Consider the following 16,854-nt stretch of genomic DNA (forward strand, 5'->3'; position numbering starts at 1 on the left):
ATACTCCTCTTGCCTCTCTTTTTTTCTTTCAGCAACCTGTTCCATTTTGTCATTCAGCAATATGTGATGCATGCACTGGCAGATACAACCTATGACCACTCAATTCTCTTTACTATTCACCACACCAGAAAATGCCTCATCTGAAACCAAAACTTCCCTTCTTTCTCTGAAACATTGCCTCTGCTTTTTAGCTTTTTTATGTGTGTGTTTGCACATGCATTCACACACATGCATTTCCTTGTTCCCCTCTAGGACTTCCTGATTGAGTAGCAAGAGTTACTTACTTGACACTGTGCCTGGTATTTCTTTGTTGATCGTCCAACTATGTAGATCTGGGATGGCGACAGAGCCAAGACATTGTACACAGAAATATCCTTCATGGAACCGTATGCGGCACAGATTTTGATGTGGCACTGAAACAAATATTACTTCCAAAGTGAATGCTCTATTGAACACCATGCACAAGGATGGCACTTGTTTTGCAACGAAGCAGCAGATGAGTTCATTGTTAACAACCTCATTCTGTAAACCACAGCAAGTGAAATTTGTCTGCCTGCATGCCAGCAAGTACTACATATACGCACACAGGAAAGAACAAGCAGTTCATTCATTTATTTGTCATGCCGGGAGGCCCCTTCAGATATTTTATCAGCCTTCCTTGCTCTTAAGTGAGAAAAGAAATGAGGAATGGCAAAAATACTTTGTGATGATCAGTGAGATTTACTGTTCAAAAGGAAGGGAGATCTGTAACTTCACTGAATGACATTCTCTGGAAAAAGATTTTAAGGCTACAAACAGGTTTCTAGTACCTCTTGCATGAGATTCCGGAGAAAAATGGTCTTTTGTCGCAGTGGGTCATGAACAAGTCCATCTGAGAAGAAGATCATCCCTTGTGGGAAGTTGTGCTGAGACAACCATGAAACCACACGCTGTTTTTGCATATCTGGACGGCCAGTAATATAGATAATCAGATATCCCAGGTCCTGCCAATGCCTGGAAGGACAGCAGGTAAATTATGTAGGTGCAGAAAGAGAAACAATATCCACAGGTCAGGTCACCATTTCTTTGCTCAGCACAGACCCAGTTAGAAGTCGGATGTTATCCTTCAACAAGTGGAAAGCAGCATGCCTAAGCGCTCCTATTGAGAAATTAAGTAATTTCTACATCTTGAGGGAGACGGAGGGAAGCAAGAGAGATTGTTATACAATATGTTATATAAAATATGAGAGCTATTTAAAAATGTATTTAGAATAGACCTTACTACACATCAAGTCCTGCTACCTTTCAAACCTTTAATGAGATTTCCTGCCATTTCAGCTGTAAAGAGTAGAAATCCTTGAAAACTGACATCCCTCCCTTCCCATGCAAGTTCCAAAATGAGAGCTGTATTTCCCCATCCAGTGCAACATCAACAGACTTGACAAGAATGGATTAAAAGACCTTTTAATTTTTCCTCCAAAAAACGCTCTTGATTCATGGCACTTGATTATTTTTTGAAGTAGAAGTATGTCCTTATTTGAAGTTAGTGAAACACAAAATACACTCTTTGCTAATCACAGTAACCCATGGAATCATTATTAATTCACTGCACACACCGTAAGGCCATTATTCCCAAGAAGCAATTCATAATCCTTAAACTACTTTTTAAATTTAAACTACAAATTTGAAAGTAAACCATAGCATTCCTCTGAAAATCAGGCAGACCTGATGTCCAAGCAAATATAGAAATATATCTGCAAAGAATCCTGGCCTTTAAAGAATCACTGTTAATTTAGTAAAAAACAAACAAACTATTCTGCCCTCTTCCTTCCTATTGTGTTCAAACAGGAAAGTTGGGAGATTTAAAAAGCGATGTGTGCAAACCTCGCTTACCTGACAACATCAACGGCCCCAGCTCGGACTTTGGGGTCACTTCCCATAATCGAAACACTTGCTGCAAATGAACCATCAATGCTGAACACAACACATTCCATTCCTCGGGGAAGCACAGTCAGGTAACTTGCAGCACTGCTCTGGTCCCCTCTAGAGAGTCAAAGTAATAAATACATTTAAAAAGCAAAATGTCGGAATATATTTTCTGCATGTTCTAGTTAAGACCTGAAATCAGATCTGTCTGGATCTACAGCTTCAAAAATCGCTGTCAAATAGGGCTTCTGATTTCAGTCCTATGTGGAACAATTAAAACTTACACTTTCAGGACATAGCTTTCCAAAGAGAAATTTGGAAGCTGACTTTAATAAGAAATCACACGTGTATAAATACCTAAAATTAGGAAAATACCCTCAAAAGAGCCTGAAGTACTCAAACTACTACTCAAACATGCTATTTGTCTACGTATGTATAGATATGTGTCTATATATGTACACATATAAGATGAATGCTATATATATGCTCACACACGTACATACACACATAGCACACAAATTAGTTACTTTTTTTTTTCCAGCAGTCTATAGTTACTGGCAAATTATTAGAAATTATAAGGGAAGAATTGATATGCATCCTCTATTAGCACGTACTTACACAAACCAGCTTTTCTCCATTAGATAAACAGCTGGTAATACTAGCATTATCCATCCCTCTATCCTTGCAAATTACAATGGGAACGCCAATCCAGAAAAGTAAAAAAACAAAACAAAAACCCCCACCAAAACAGCCCACCCAAAACAAACCTAAACCAAAAGGGAAATGTAATCACAGGTGCCTTTTCTTGTGGAAAGGCATGTGAAATGCAATCTTCTCCTCATGATGTATTTTCCCCAAGAGGTCTGGACATTAAGACACTAATAAAGCACACAGTGATCCAAAGTTCTTACCATCCCATGACATCATGTTCCCTAAAAAAATGTCATCTGAAGACCACACCTTCTTTCCTTTAGAAAGATGATTATTGATGATCTAGAAATTTATATCCAGTGATGAAGATTCTTAAAATACGTGTGCACAGCTTAATGAACAAAGACAGGACAATTTCTTTCATTCCTGTTTGAAACTTACTCCTGCAGTCTAAAAGCCCATGGGAGCTTAGCTTCTGAATACATCTTAATTTGTTTTCAAGTAACTCTCTTTTCTTGAATTGATTGTCTGTTCTGTTACACCGAGGTAAAACATTTCTTCCTCCTCAATTAGCACTACATAAGATTGTAAATTGACTTTAGACTTGGTTAACTGGTTGGGTAACAACACATTCTGTTTCTGCTAAATTCATCGCACTGATTTAGCCTTCAAAGTAGGGATTCAAAGGAAGCTGTAAAGCCACTTACTAAGTGGCTAGGCAATTTAATTCTAAGTGCAATATTAAACTAAACATCTGTATTAAATCAAATTGGACTTACATTAAACACAAGATATTTCAAAAGTACAGCTACACTAGTCCTGCACCTAGGTCAACAAATTTTATTTCACACGTCTTCATATTTCATGCTTTACTCAGCATAGAGATTTTTTTTAAAATGCTGGAGAGCTAGGAGAGCTGACTGATTTTACTTCAATGGATTGTAACTTTCAGGTGCTGGTTTTTGTGGGGTTTTTTGCCCAATTTAGAATAAAATTGGTCTTGAGTACAGAATTAAGGTAAGTCTTTGGATCAGCCTGACATCAGCAGATGAACAGGTGGCTGAGAGCAAGGCAGTACATCCTCTACTATTAATTTCAATAAGAAAAGATTATCAGACTTAAGAACACAAAGCTATACCTTCAGCAGTCTTTGCCCCAAGGAACACGCTGCAAAATATCCCAATTCATACATCCTTGCCACACCAAGTGCTCCTAAATTGAATTGCACTGAGGATTTGTGTTGCAGTAGGGATAAACCCATTGGCCTGGGCACCTTGAAAGTGGCCAGTAAACAGATGATCACTACTTCAAATCTAAGCTGACAACACAGTGACAAGACCAAGAAAAGACAACTAACTGATCAAAATCTCCCTCTGCAACCCCTTCAATCTTATGCATCTCAGTGTCTTCCTGATCACAACAACCCATCACAGCTGTAGTTCCAGCTTAGGGGCTATTACCTGACCACCATTTTGATGGGATACACACCAACTCTCAGTCTCTTCTGGTTGGGTATGTTGTAGGATATCCGGCCGCTGCTGTTGGATATCTCTGTGTCAAAGTACACCCACCTACCCGAAGATGGCTCAGTCATTATGAAGATATCAACCTGCAAAAACAACAAAACAGTCACCTAGTGTGATAGTAGGCAACACACCCGCTATTTACAAGGCCTGCCAAGCCTAGATCACATTAGTATTTCCAACTATGGGTTGCCAACCACTATAAATGCTTATTCTTCCTTGCTCATGAAGTTAATTGTCTCCAGTAGGTGGTACAATTGGATGGCAGGTTCAGAAATCACTGCACAGCACACTCATCACTAACCAGAGAAGATGGCCAGCATCATATAAGAAGGCTGAGAGCTGGTCAGCTATCAGGAAAGCCCACTTACAGCATATTTTTGCCAATATGGTGGAGGCTAGTGACATACTTCCTCTCACTGTAAGGCTTTCTCTGGTACTATACGTGTGCTACGTTCAATAACTGTTTCTAGTAAAAGCTGGTTCAGAAAAATAAGGAAATCGATTACTCAGATTTTACCTTTTCACCTGTTAAAGCTACCATGTCCAGAGGTCCATACATAAAGCGTCCAACTAGTACCTGAGGACCATCTTCTGCTGCAATGACGTCATTAGCTCGGTGATTAGCAGTCACATTCTGAAATAAGAGCAGAAGGTGGGAAGGGTAGTGTTTGCTTTTGTAATGAGGCTACTGTCTCTATTATGTTATTATGAACAATGACACAGAAACAGAGTCCTGGACAGTGTGTCTGAGACACATCACAGTGCACATTAGAACACCGAGCAAAACAGTGTTCCTATTTCACCTGGAGCTAGATTTCCAGTAATGGTGGGTTCCTAAATAGACTTTCTAGTGAGAGCACTCAAGATGACCAAATAAGAGAGAACATTTAAGGGAATGCCAATTATCTTTCACTTCAAGTGGTGCCATAGATTCACAAGATTATGTGGAAGGCACATGCATCTTAATTGACATTTCTAACTGAAGTGGCATCTGAAGAATGAAGAAAACTTCTTTTCTTGAGTTATGGATTCATCTAGCATATAAGAAAATAGAAGAACAACCTCTGCTTAACTGAAACTTAAGGCCCTTCTGTTATTAAAAGAAAGAAATATACTTTCTCCCAACACATAGTGATAAACCAAGAATAAATTGTTGCTATTGACTAACTTAATTTGTTTGCCTCTGGATTACATTAGCAGTTTCCAGCTCTTTAGTAATATTCAGTTATGTAAACTCATGCTTTGGGAGATCAAACTCCATTTAAATTGCTGCCAAACCCAAGTTCCATAGCTGCCATATATATTCAGATTTATACTTACTCTCAATTTGACATGTGTCCTTTTGCGTAGCCATTTTTCTCGCGGATTGGATGGACTTAGTGTTGCTGGATCCAGGTTGTCATTTTCCTTGAAATTTACATTTTCATACCTCATTAACTGAAATTAAATTAATATTTTAATAAACAGTGCATAGCCTGGCTAGTCCTGGTACTTGGCAAAGAAAGGGAAAGTACATTATTGCCCCAGCTGAATGACACTGCAGAGCCAAAAGCACAATGAAAGTAGAAAGAGGTACAGGCCACACATTCACATTAATTGTACAGACAAATAAACTGCTTTCACTCTGTTGGCCAACTCTTAACCTCAAGTACTTACTGAACAGCTTTTCCAGTCACAACAGAGCTTGCACATTGTTCCAGAGAAAATGGTGAAAACAGGATGGTATCAAGTGACACACTGTCTGCTCATGGTCTGCAAAGTCAGTAAAGCAGCTTAAGACCACAAAAATATTTTTTAATGTCCTTTATGGGGCAGAGGTCAGATTCCTGACTCCATCTGTATTGATTTTCTATACATATACCCAGACAGAATGGTTCTTATCACCTTTTGGATATTACTCACCACTGCAGTAGGTGATAGGCGCAGAATTTGGCTTGTGGCTAGTAACATCTGAAGATGAGGACTACCTTTGAACATGCAGAACCCTAATATGCCATATAAGCTATGCATTCTTACAACCTAAATATCACACACTTACCAAGAAACTTTCATGTCCAACTCTGATTTCAGGCCACAACCCACAGATTTCAGAATCTGTGTGTTATGCCCTGTTTCGATTGAAACCACAAGTCCTGTCTTACTGAAATCTGGGGGTTGCACCCTGGGATCATGGATAGCATGAGGCTACTTCATTTTGAATGAAAAATAGCTTAGTCTGTCTCTTTCACAAGCTAGCAGAAAATTACTCAAGTTGAACAGTTGGTTTTCTGTGCTGACGTTTTCCACCCTGGGTGCCCCCTCTGGAAGAGCAGCCTAGAATCATTTTGAAAGATGTCTCATATGAACTCCCTTCAGTAAAATCCTGCTGCATTCAGTCTAACAAAGTAGCTGGCTTGCAACAAATCATAGTAATGCTGAGAAGTCAGTGTGTTTTTTAACTAATTGGCATAAATTTTATTCACTGGAGGTCATGTACAGGAAATATATGTGCCCACAGCGTTTTAAGGGGCCATTAGCCTTAACCTTAACTCCCAGCAAGGGCAGAATGGCCAGACTATGCTGGAACTAACTAGTCCTTTATACAGTGCTGTAAGCTCACATATTGCTTTACAGGCACATTCCAAATGCTTGAAATGCTTATTAAATTCTAAAAGCTGTAATGCACCTACAAGTCTAGGTAAAACACAACAACGCAGCTTGATATGAATACACAGAGATAACAAGTAGAATAAAGAAGGAATGATTGCTAACGGACAGCTGGGCTCAGGGAGGCATTTGAAAAGAAAGATGGGAGAATGTTCAGATGGATTCAAGGCAAAAAAAGTCCTGAGAGAGAAGATGACAAGAGCTGTAAGAGAGCTGCAAAGGAGAGGAGAAACATCTATGTGCAATTATCTAGGGCCCTTGAACAGAAAAAATAGGGATTTGCAACCTGTCACTTTCAGTAGAAACCGCTCCTCTACTTTGGGATGAGCATCACTTAAGATTCCTGTTCTGGAGACTGTTCTCGTTCATGGAAAAATTCTTCAGCAACTTTTGCTTTGTCTGATTACGGTGACGCTAGTTATAAACAAAGTTTCTAAAATTAACTTTTAAAATTCTGCATTGCTTAATTCCATTTTGACTGGAATCAGATATACTAAAGGATGCTCTGAAAGGACAGCGAGAGGTTAAAGAACTCTTAGAATTTCATCAATTAGAAACAGCAATCAAAAACTCTGCAAGTGGACTGGTTACCAGCCAGACGGTCTGCCACACATTCCACTCACAGACTGCCATACAAAGATGGGGGCTCCGAACAATTGCACAGTATGACTCAGCAGCAGTTCTGGACCAGAGGGAACTCTGAGCTTCCATTCCCAGGAGCGATCAGGTAAGCCTCCAGGGAACTAATATCATTGACACCAGCACTGGGAGCAGGAGGTGGAGGGAGTTAACACACAGAGACCAGCTAAAAGGAGCTGCGAGAGAGGCGGGCACGCTGACATCTGCCAAACTGATTTAATGGGAGGGGCAAAAAAAAAAAGTCACTGTAAATTTTCTTGCATTATTCTCTCTGCTGTTTGCCTGGCAGCAGCTGTTTCATCATTCACTGTAAAACCCACACTGATTCCTGGGTTAATGCAAATTAAACTGCTCATGACTGGCTTTTGGGTGAGGGTCACATTGGGTTCTTGGAGGAACAGTTACCCTGCAGGCTTCACTTGAACACCACTTAATTATTTTTTTTACCCCAGGTGAGATTTCTTTGCCTCTCCACTTTCTCTAGAGGTCAGAGCACTGCATTACCCCTAAGTCACTGCGAGCTGATGTCCAATCACTGACACAGTAGGAACAAGAGATCCATCATATGACTGAGAAATAAAATCAGAGGAGACAGTACACACAATGCCTTGAAATACTCTAGTTACAGGAGACACTTGATTTTCTTATGGGAGCAGTACTTTAAAACTGCTGGTTTATTATCAAATGTATGCTAATAATTTGATATTTAGTATGGAAATACATAATTAGGTAAGGCTGGAGATAGCCTACCCCTTCAAAAACAGGAGCAAATAAATACATAACACAGGGTTATACTGATCTGGGGCACGGGAGAAATGAGTTAAGGAATGCATGACAGTGCATTGTTCCCAGTCACACTGTCGGTAGTAAAAACACCAGCCAGCAGTGCTAATGGTGGGCTCGTTGTCTCCTTCACCTCTCCAATAAATCCACGTCTGTCATTCCTACATCCAGTTATATGTGATGCAACCACAGTTAGCCATCTAACTGAACTAAAGATTAAAAGATTGATCACCCTTAGAGGACGCAATTAACAATCACAAGGTTATTTGTTGCAGAGAGAAAAAAAATAAAGAGATCAATGACCTGTCTTAAAATGAAGGCCACAACGTCTGTTGATTCCCAGTAGCTGGCATGGAAGAGATGCGGTAGGGCCACAGTTGGAAAGGCTGTCAACACATCTGGACAATACAAGGCATAATCTATTCGTTTTGTTCCCCACCACTTTGTAGTAACTACAAAAAATCCAAACAAAAGAGCATCACATTTTGATAAGATATCTTCTTAATAAATCTCTTGCTGTCTTTAAGCTAGATAATTGAATGAAGTCTTCTGGTTTTTTAATCTTGACATTCAGAGTCTGTTAAAGGTATCTATCAAACACTAAAGTACTGTTTTCACTGACTGCATCATCACTTAAATCTCTGCAACCTAAACAGTTCTATTGGGTCCAAGTTTTGGGAAGCAGAAATCACCTCAGCATGATTCCCACTGCTATTGCTTCCAGGTCCATGGAAAATGTACAGTGAAAGACTAATACTTTTAGGATCATGTTAGAGCAAGAATTACAAATGCTTCCCAAATAGGGAATGGAATACTGATATATGACTACAGACCATAACAGGACAATATAATGATTTATAGCACTTTTAATTATGGGTAAGAAATCTATCTATTTTTCTTCATGCCTGGAACATGCTTCTAAACCCCTGTTAGCATGAAACCCTTAATGGCTATTTATGAGTGGCACCTTAATATAAAATTGTGACTTCACTTTATTACTTTATCTACTTAATTACAAACAGAAAAGGAGGCTAAATTATGTTATTTAGAATTGCAGCAACTTAGGCTGTTCTCATTCTCCCCAAATTTCCAAGCAGGTAATTTTCCTTTTCATAATAAATTTTTACACAGAACGGATGTGGAGGGAAGGGTTGTTGCCATATCAGACAGTACATGGCACTAGGCTTCACTCACTGTTGGTGAGGTATGCTGATGGCAAGCTTTCTGTTGACCCTGAGTTTTCACTGTTTGTGCTGGCCAAGCTCAACTTTCTTGTTTTTCCTTGTGGTTGATCAGATGTGTTTGGAGATCCAGGACTCTCCTGAGAGAAAGGTATGTTCAAAGAGCTGTTCTCAAGGAACAGAGCACTGTGGTTGTGGATAGCATCACCTGCAGGTTACAGAAATGAAAATAATAAAAAAAAACCAAAACAAAACAATGGGATGAACAACATGGCTTTGCAACTAGTATGTATGTGGTGTTTAGGGTGGTTTTTTTTTGGTTTTGTGGGGTTTTTTTGTTGTTTTAATACAGAGCTAGATAGCATTTTCCTGAATAACATCAAATTTAATGACCATGGATGAAACTCCTTCAGAGTGAGAAGCATGAGACAGCTTAACTAAATGGAGAAAGCACATCCTACTGCCATCAAAACGCAATGGTAGCCGGTTGCTTTTGGCCAAGATCTTCCAAACTGAGTGGTGATGTTGGGAGGCTATTTTACTTCACGCTCAACCCTATCCATTTTAAAGTCGTTCTCTAAGAGCAGCTACACAGCCCTGGGAGTCTGTGATACTTCTCTTGTCCTCTTCCTGACATGAGCAAAATGACTTTAGAAAGAGAACCTTCAGCAATGCTATCTACTGGTTTGTGTGCTCCCAAATGAAACAGAATTCTCATTTATTCATGCCACTCCGACAAAGCTATGGGCCATGGCTAACACCTCTACTCAATGAAGCAAAACACAGCCTTCCTCCTGAGGTGTTCTGAAACAGGTAAGAACAGATACACATTTAAATAAAGGCATTACTGATAATTTTGCTTGGAGCAGCCTGCACATCCCTCCTGTACCTCGGAAAGGCAGACCTCAACTGAGAGACAGGATATACAGCAAAGTGCATATCAAAAGCAGCTGACTCCTCAGTGTTGTTTTTCAGAGAACAAACCTCTTGGAGAGATTAAAACAGTGAACAAATGAAAAAGGAGACCCAGTTCAATAATACAAAAGAAAGCAGACAGCCCTTGATGATGTATTGCTCTATTTCTGAGGGTATTTCAGTCTCATTCAGACAAATAACTGTAATCATGCTGTGCGCATCTTTCACATGGTCTTGGGTTGGGGACTATGTCATACGATTCTTTACACAGTGGAGGCCTGGAATAAGCTTCTCTTCAACTTTTCAAGTCTTACCAACTCTCAATGCAATGAATACCTCAAAGGGGCACACAGGAGAACACAAGTTGCTGCTTTCAAGGACAGCATTCCTTACAAAACCACACTGGAAGCATAAGTGTCTATAGATTATCAGAACTGGTAAAACATGTCACCATTAAATGAAAAGGAATAGCAGCATAGCTCCCTACAATCTCCTCCCTTCCAAAAAGCAGACATGGCTAGAAAGATTCTGGCTTGTTTTGACATAAGCCTGAATATCTCAACTGCATGAGGCAACACAAGGAGCTGCCCTGCAAATGAATCAGAGAAACAATTGATTTCTAACACATTGTGATGGGTGTGTAGTTTGGACAGAATACGTTCAATTGTAGTTTCCATGGGAACGTGTGCTTTGAGTTTTCATTAAAGAAATTGCAATGTACTGTTCTTTCAAAGGAATCTTGTTGATGCCATACAGTAAGGGAAAGCTATGTGTGGCTACAGAAAGGCTTGATACAGGTAAAAAGAATGGAAGGATAATTTTATTACCTCCCCTGTCTCAGGCAAACTATGTAGACTCCAACACAGACAACTGAAAAGAGAACACAATGCTGCTTTCCTATTACTTACCTAACAACATAAGGAAATATGATGCACTCTTTACAGTGAAAGAAACAGCACAAAGAAGTAAAAGGTCTGATTCTATGTAATACTAAATACTGAACAGCAAGGCACCTGGTCCTTCTCACAACAAACTCCAAATCATATGGCCTAAAATATCACAGCAAATCAGTTCACTGAAAAGAGTAGCAGAATCCATGGACATAAGCAGTAAGGAACAGGGAAGCTGCCAAATTGCACCCCATTAGGGGTCTATCTGAAGCAGAACCCTGTTCCAAACATCAACCAACAGGAAATTTCACAGAAGAATGAATCCCATAAATGACAGCTATATCTCCAATGAAGTGCTCATGATTGGTGGTGTTCTGATGCATACTTTCTGCTTTCCCTTCCAAAAGATTCACTGAAATAAAAAAGGTTGTGCTTTTAAAATAAATTTTCTGCTTCTGAATTGCTGTTGCTCTGCTCAAAACAGTTGTGAATTGACCCAAATCTAATCCTTCCTCCCCCATTATAATTTTGCAAGAGTTTTGTTTTTACATTCCCACTATAATGGGGGTGAAGAAAGCAAAAATAGTAACTTTGCAAGAATGGAAAATATTGTCAGCCAACACATCTGTTAGCCTTTTCCATATTATTCACTAGCTTAAGACCAGCTTGGTAAGGGGTCTGGTGCCTTGAAACCTGTTGTTTATTTTGTAATACTGTTATTCTAAGATCAGTAACCCTTCTCACTATGAAGAGATCAAATGAATAAAATGGAAGGCATTTTTTGGCAGCTTTTTCTCTCCTGTTTCCTGAATTATCTTTATTTTAAACAGGTAGGGCAGCCTGCCTTCATCTCTGTAGGTCAGGTCTTTGTTGAATTGCAAAGGAGGACAGAGAGCACTGTTTGTTTTTTAAGAGCCTTGTGCTCAACTTTTGACTAGGACAGTCTACTTGCGTAATTCTTCCATTTAAATAACTGAAATGGATACTTCTCACCCAAAACAACCTTTCTGATGGCTCTGAGGGTCACTAAAGGTTCTTATCATTTATTCTACTAATCTAAATTTACTATCATGCTCGATAAGAAATAAAATAAAGGCAGATCATTTCACAGAGTCTTATCTTGGATAATTATGATAGTTACAGCCAATAAAAAGAGGCAAAGCAACTTCCTTAAGGCCACACATTAACCATCTCCAGACACAAATTAACAATACTTTTTAATTTATGCATATGCAATTGAAGTACTGTGCTTTTAGACCTTAATTTCTATCTATCCACAATGAAGCAGACCAGTTGAATCAGCCATTGTCTGGACTGGCACTCCCACACATTCCTTATAAATAAAACTTTGCAAGATAAAAACGTTGCAATTATTTCAGTTGTGCTGCAAAGTAAAATGTGACCTCAAACAGTAAAGAGGATTATGATTATATACATTCTGCTATGTCAAATGTCTTAAAAGTAGGATACATTGAAATCAGATGTTTTGAATTAATATATAACAACCATATTTTTAACCCCCAAGTAGATATAATGCATCATGTCATAAGCAGGAAAGCAAAAAAAGAAATTAAATCCCACATGTTAGTGTCAAGTGGTAGATCAGAGACCTGTCACAAAGCTAAGGGTCACTTATAATAGCTACAAAAGTACTTTGATTATGAAATGCCAACCAGGCAGCAGTTGAGAAAGCTGCTGTTTAATGAAAGGTCGAGACAGCATGGCTTTCTCTGTGCTGTAACATAACTGAACTTTGTACCTTACCCTTATAGTAAAAAATCCCCACCAACTAATACATCGCATTTTTGTCTGAACCATTATTCTACTGCTATGTCTTCTGTCAGCAATCACCAAAGATGAAACAGTTATGAAGATAAATGTTTTCTCCACCTGCTCTGTATGCCTGACAATGCTTTCAATGTAGTTTCTTTTACTTTCACTTGTCTGTATTTCACAGCAACACAAGATAAATACCCCCTTAAGAGGTGACTTCTAAAAAGGTGGGATGCCATATGTGATTATTTCCATTCTATCTATCCAGTGCCTAGGTTGAAGATATCTCAGATATTAAACTTAATCTTTGCTAATTTTTCTTTCTCTTTGCTTATAATATGCTGACTCTCCTATACATTCAGAAAACTGAATTTAAATCATGCCTCAAAATTTTATTTTAGTAAGCTATTTTATCAACATCCTAATAATGTCATCACATCCACATCATTAGGAATTGTATAAACAGAAGATACAGTTGCAACTGACCAAGTAATTGATGGAAAGAGGAATAATTATCTGGGCTGTTCAAGTCTCTATGATTGTCAAAATCAAGTGTGGTAAGAGTCAGCTTTCACCATCATTAAGCTCTTAATGATCAATTCATCACTCACGCAAACAATACCACATTACTACAAACTGAATGACCCCAGGGTCAGACTTAGTGATAAGTACTGATGCATGCTGGATGAAAAAGCCAATTGTCTAGCTAAACGTGTGCCCTGCTCTTTAAGTCCTGTCAGTTAAGTCTTTGCTGTTTCCTGAATCTCAGTGGAAAAAGTAAATTTGATAAACTAAAAGCTTCAAGATAAACCCTATGCACAGAGCAGCTGGCTCCAAGAGCTTCGTTCGATTGGCAAGAACCAAAAGACAGCTATAGAAATCCTCCCCTCACAGTTTTCATCATGTTCTCCAGCCCGTGTTATCACTGAACTGTTCCTATGAATCATACAGTGAAATTCTCTTCCAGTAGTAAATGTTTTTCACATGGCTTCCAGATGAGAATTTTTTTTTTGCCACAGAGGCACCTATCAGGAATGTCAGGCAGACAACAGAATCGTTCTTGTTTTAATCAGCAGTTCTTATAAGAAAAGGAACAGGGAATGAGATTGTTTAATGACATGAAAGCAAGCTGGAGAGGTACTGTTTAGAAGGGCATGGAGTGATAGGACAGGGCATAATGGTTTTAAATTGAAAGAGAGTGGATTCAGATTAGGTATTAGGAAGAAATTCTTCCCTGTGAGGGTGCTGAGGCCCTGGCACAGGTTGCCCAGAGAAGCTGTGGCTGCCCCTGGCTCCCTGGCAGTGTTCAAGGCCAGGCTGGATGGGGCTTTGGGCAACCTGGTCTAGTGGAGGGTGTCCCTGCCCATGGCAGGGGGTTGGAACTAGATGCTTCCAACCCAAACCATTCTATGATCTATGATTATCAGAAAAGGCTATTTTGGGCAGTGCATAATAGTCAGAGTTTGGTGTAACTAGGTCTCACCATAACTCATTAGTAAGCTAACATTCCAGTTAACACCACAAAAGTTCTCATTTTAAGAAATACTTTCACAAGTCCAGGTATGAGAGAAAGGAAAAAAAAATTATACAGTCACTAGAATTAATCCTTTGTGAATGATGAACCTTAAATTCCAAAAGGATCTCAGAGCACTTGCATTTAAATGGAAGGATTTCACATTCATTGAAATGTAACACAGCTTAGGTCTAAAGCACCACAATGATTTAACTCTGCACAGAGGTTTAAATACAAAAACCATACTATGAATTGTTTGCTGATCATTAGCACTCAGGAATTTTTATTTTATAATACATCCAACAGACAGGGTTTCCAGATTTACATGCTCTGTAAGGGAATCTTCTGACCCCGTGCTTGGATGAACTCAAAAAGAATACCAGTTGTTCCCAAATCACTTATAAAGCCTCTGTTTCAAGAATCATTGTATCTGATTTAACACAACAAAGCTTGTAAAATGTACCAATACAAGGTTTTCAATTTGAAAAGCAGCCTAAGGGAACTATTCTTCCTATGACAGTTATTTAAAAGAGGGTTCAGCTTTTCAAGACAGCCTTAGATATGTCTCAGTGACAGAATTTGTGCCTAACTAACCAGCAGGATTTCCAAGTGCATAGTCAGGGGTTATAACAACTCCAAGTCAGAATGTAGATATATATTTCCACTGAAAGAAAACTGAAGACACAGGGGTGAGAACACACAGATTCCCTAGTTTAGACTGTCCCTCACCTTAGCTATTCCTTAAGTCAATTCCTGAGGAACAGCCAGATCTTCACATGTTTCAGTGAGGCCAACACCTAGAAACCAACCTTCTGCAACTCAAGATCAACTGTTGCTTTTCAAACATTGATTTAATCAGATTCAAACTGATTTGCATCCAATGTACTCCACATTTGAGTGGATAAAACAAAGGAGTTGTGTGTATCCTACAGCACGGAACAGGTTCCCAATGTTATGATTCTCCCAGCTTCAACAAACAGAAAACACTGCCATTTTATTGTATTAGCCTCCAACCTTAAACTCTGAATCCTGAAAAACCTTTTGAAATATCCTGATGAGGCTTGAATTCACATCTGAATATGTAGCAAAAGAATAAATCTAATGTGCATGCACGTACAGATACACACTGATCAATTCCTTTTTTGTGTAATATGACAAGTCAACATCTCATTTTCTATAAAGGCAAACCAGCACAATTGCTTCTACTAGCACCTTGCTCATCTATGTCTTCCTCTTTCCTCCCCATAAATCTGTCAATTTCAGTTTTTTTCCTGGATTCAAACATTTATTACCCAACATAACTATTGTTTAGTAGCCCACCTAGGAAAACAGTAATCAAAAGACAATTTGCCAAGTGCTCTTGTCCTGGTAGATATCTGCAATAAACCAACCACAAATGACTAAGAGAAACAGTATCTGAAGATCTAGGCAAAGCTCAACTGATTGTAAAAATAAATTGTTCAAAATGATAGTCAAAGACATGGAAGTTTGCAAGTGACACTTCAACTACAAGCAGTGGTATCACCTTCCACCCCGTCTTTAAGGCAACTAGTATCACAAAAGCTCATAGGTAAGAATAATTTTTTCTTGGTAATTTTCTTTGGTTCCACACTTGCTAAATATGCCTGTGCCATTCTGTCCCAGATGATTTGGTTTTAGCATGTTAGCACATTGGCATTTCAAATCCTCTTGAGCTGCGTAAGGACAGAATACTTAAGAGAACAACAGGTAAGGAGAGCTATGAAAATAGACACTGTACCTAACTGGTGAGATCTTCCATCCCCTAGTGGGTATCTCTGGTACCGTGGGACACTGAATGGAGGCAGGAGATGGAATCTTTTTTCCAGCAATGGTTCAAGTCTGCAGGCAGAGGGGTCAGCAGAGTGAAAGAAACTGTACACTTGGCTGCAGGCTGGGCGGACCTGGCACACTTGGATGAAAATGAGACAGAAAAAGAGAGTTCAGTATTCCCACTTCACAATTTTCAAGGAGTCTATACAGAAACATGGTTAATATGGTCTTCTGCAAACTCCAGACTAGCATATATCCAGCCACAGTTGGGCTGCAACTGTAAATGCAAATCTGAAAACCACTTACTTGGCTAATAAGGCATTTTTTTGACTAAATACACAGCACCAAAGCATAACTTATACTCAGATGGGTGACCACAAGAGACTGCTAAGGTCTGTAAAATGGTCAGTGTAGCTCCTTCTCACCACACCACACTTCAATCACACTGAATCTTGCCAGCATGAGCAAACTCATTAAACTTAGCACGGTTTGTATAGTACTGCTTTACATGTTACGACACCCAGTTTATTAACTACAAGAGTCAAGGAGTAAAGTATAAAATATGTTTGGGAGTACTACATCTAGTCCCCATGAACTCTGTGCAAGCAAGACACGTTTTCAAACCTGCTGTGCTATACAAT

General features: G+C 39.1%; 1 protein-coding gene across 6 annotated transcripts in view; it reads right to left on the reverse strand.

Moving 5' to 3' along the window:
- Positions 1 to 16,854, reverse strand: part of PITPNM3 (PITPNM family member 3) — a 120,375-nt gene that overhangs the window by 4,491 nt on the left and 99,030 nt on the right. For all 6 annotated transcript variants that reach the window (XM_075771336.1, XM_075771338.1, XM_075771333.1 and 3 more), the window contains 9 exons: positions 16,182 to 16,352; positions 9,345 to 9,539; positions 8,454 to 8,602; positions 5,403 to 5,519; positions 4,600 to 4,716; positions 4,017 to 4,165; positions 1,873 to 2,022; positions 810 to 993; positions 285 to 413 (listed from right to left, as the gene is read on the reverse strand). In XM_075771336.1, coding sequence (XP_075627451.1) covers positions 285 to 413; positions 810 to 993; positions 1,873 to 2,022; positions 4,017 to 4,165; positions 4,600 to 4,716; positions 5,403 to 5,519; positions 8,454 to 8,602; positions 9,345 to 9,539; positions 16,182 to 16,352 — 1,361 coding nt within the window. The remainder of the gene's footprint in view (positions 1 to 284; positions 414 to 809; positions 994 to 1,872; positions 2,023 to 4,016; positions 4,166 to 4,599; positions 4,717 to 5,402; positions 5,520 to 8,453; positions 8,603 to 9,344; positions 9,540 to 16,181; positions 16,353 to 16,854) is intronic.

This window comes from Balearica regulorum, chromosome 19, assembly GCF_011004875.1.
Source record: "Balearica regulorum gibbericeps isolate bBalReg1 chromosome 19, bBalReg1.pri, whole genome shotgun sequence".
Classification (NCBI taxonomy): Eukaryota; Metazoa; Chordata; class Aves; order Gruiformes; family Gruidae; genus Balearica; species Balearica regulorum.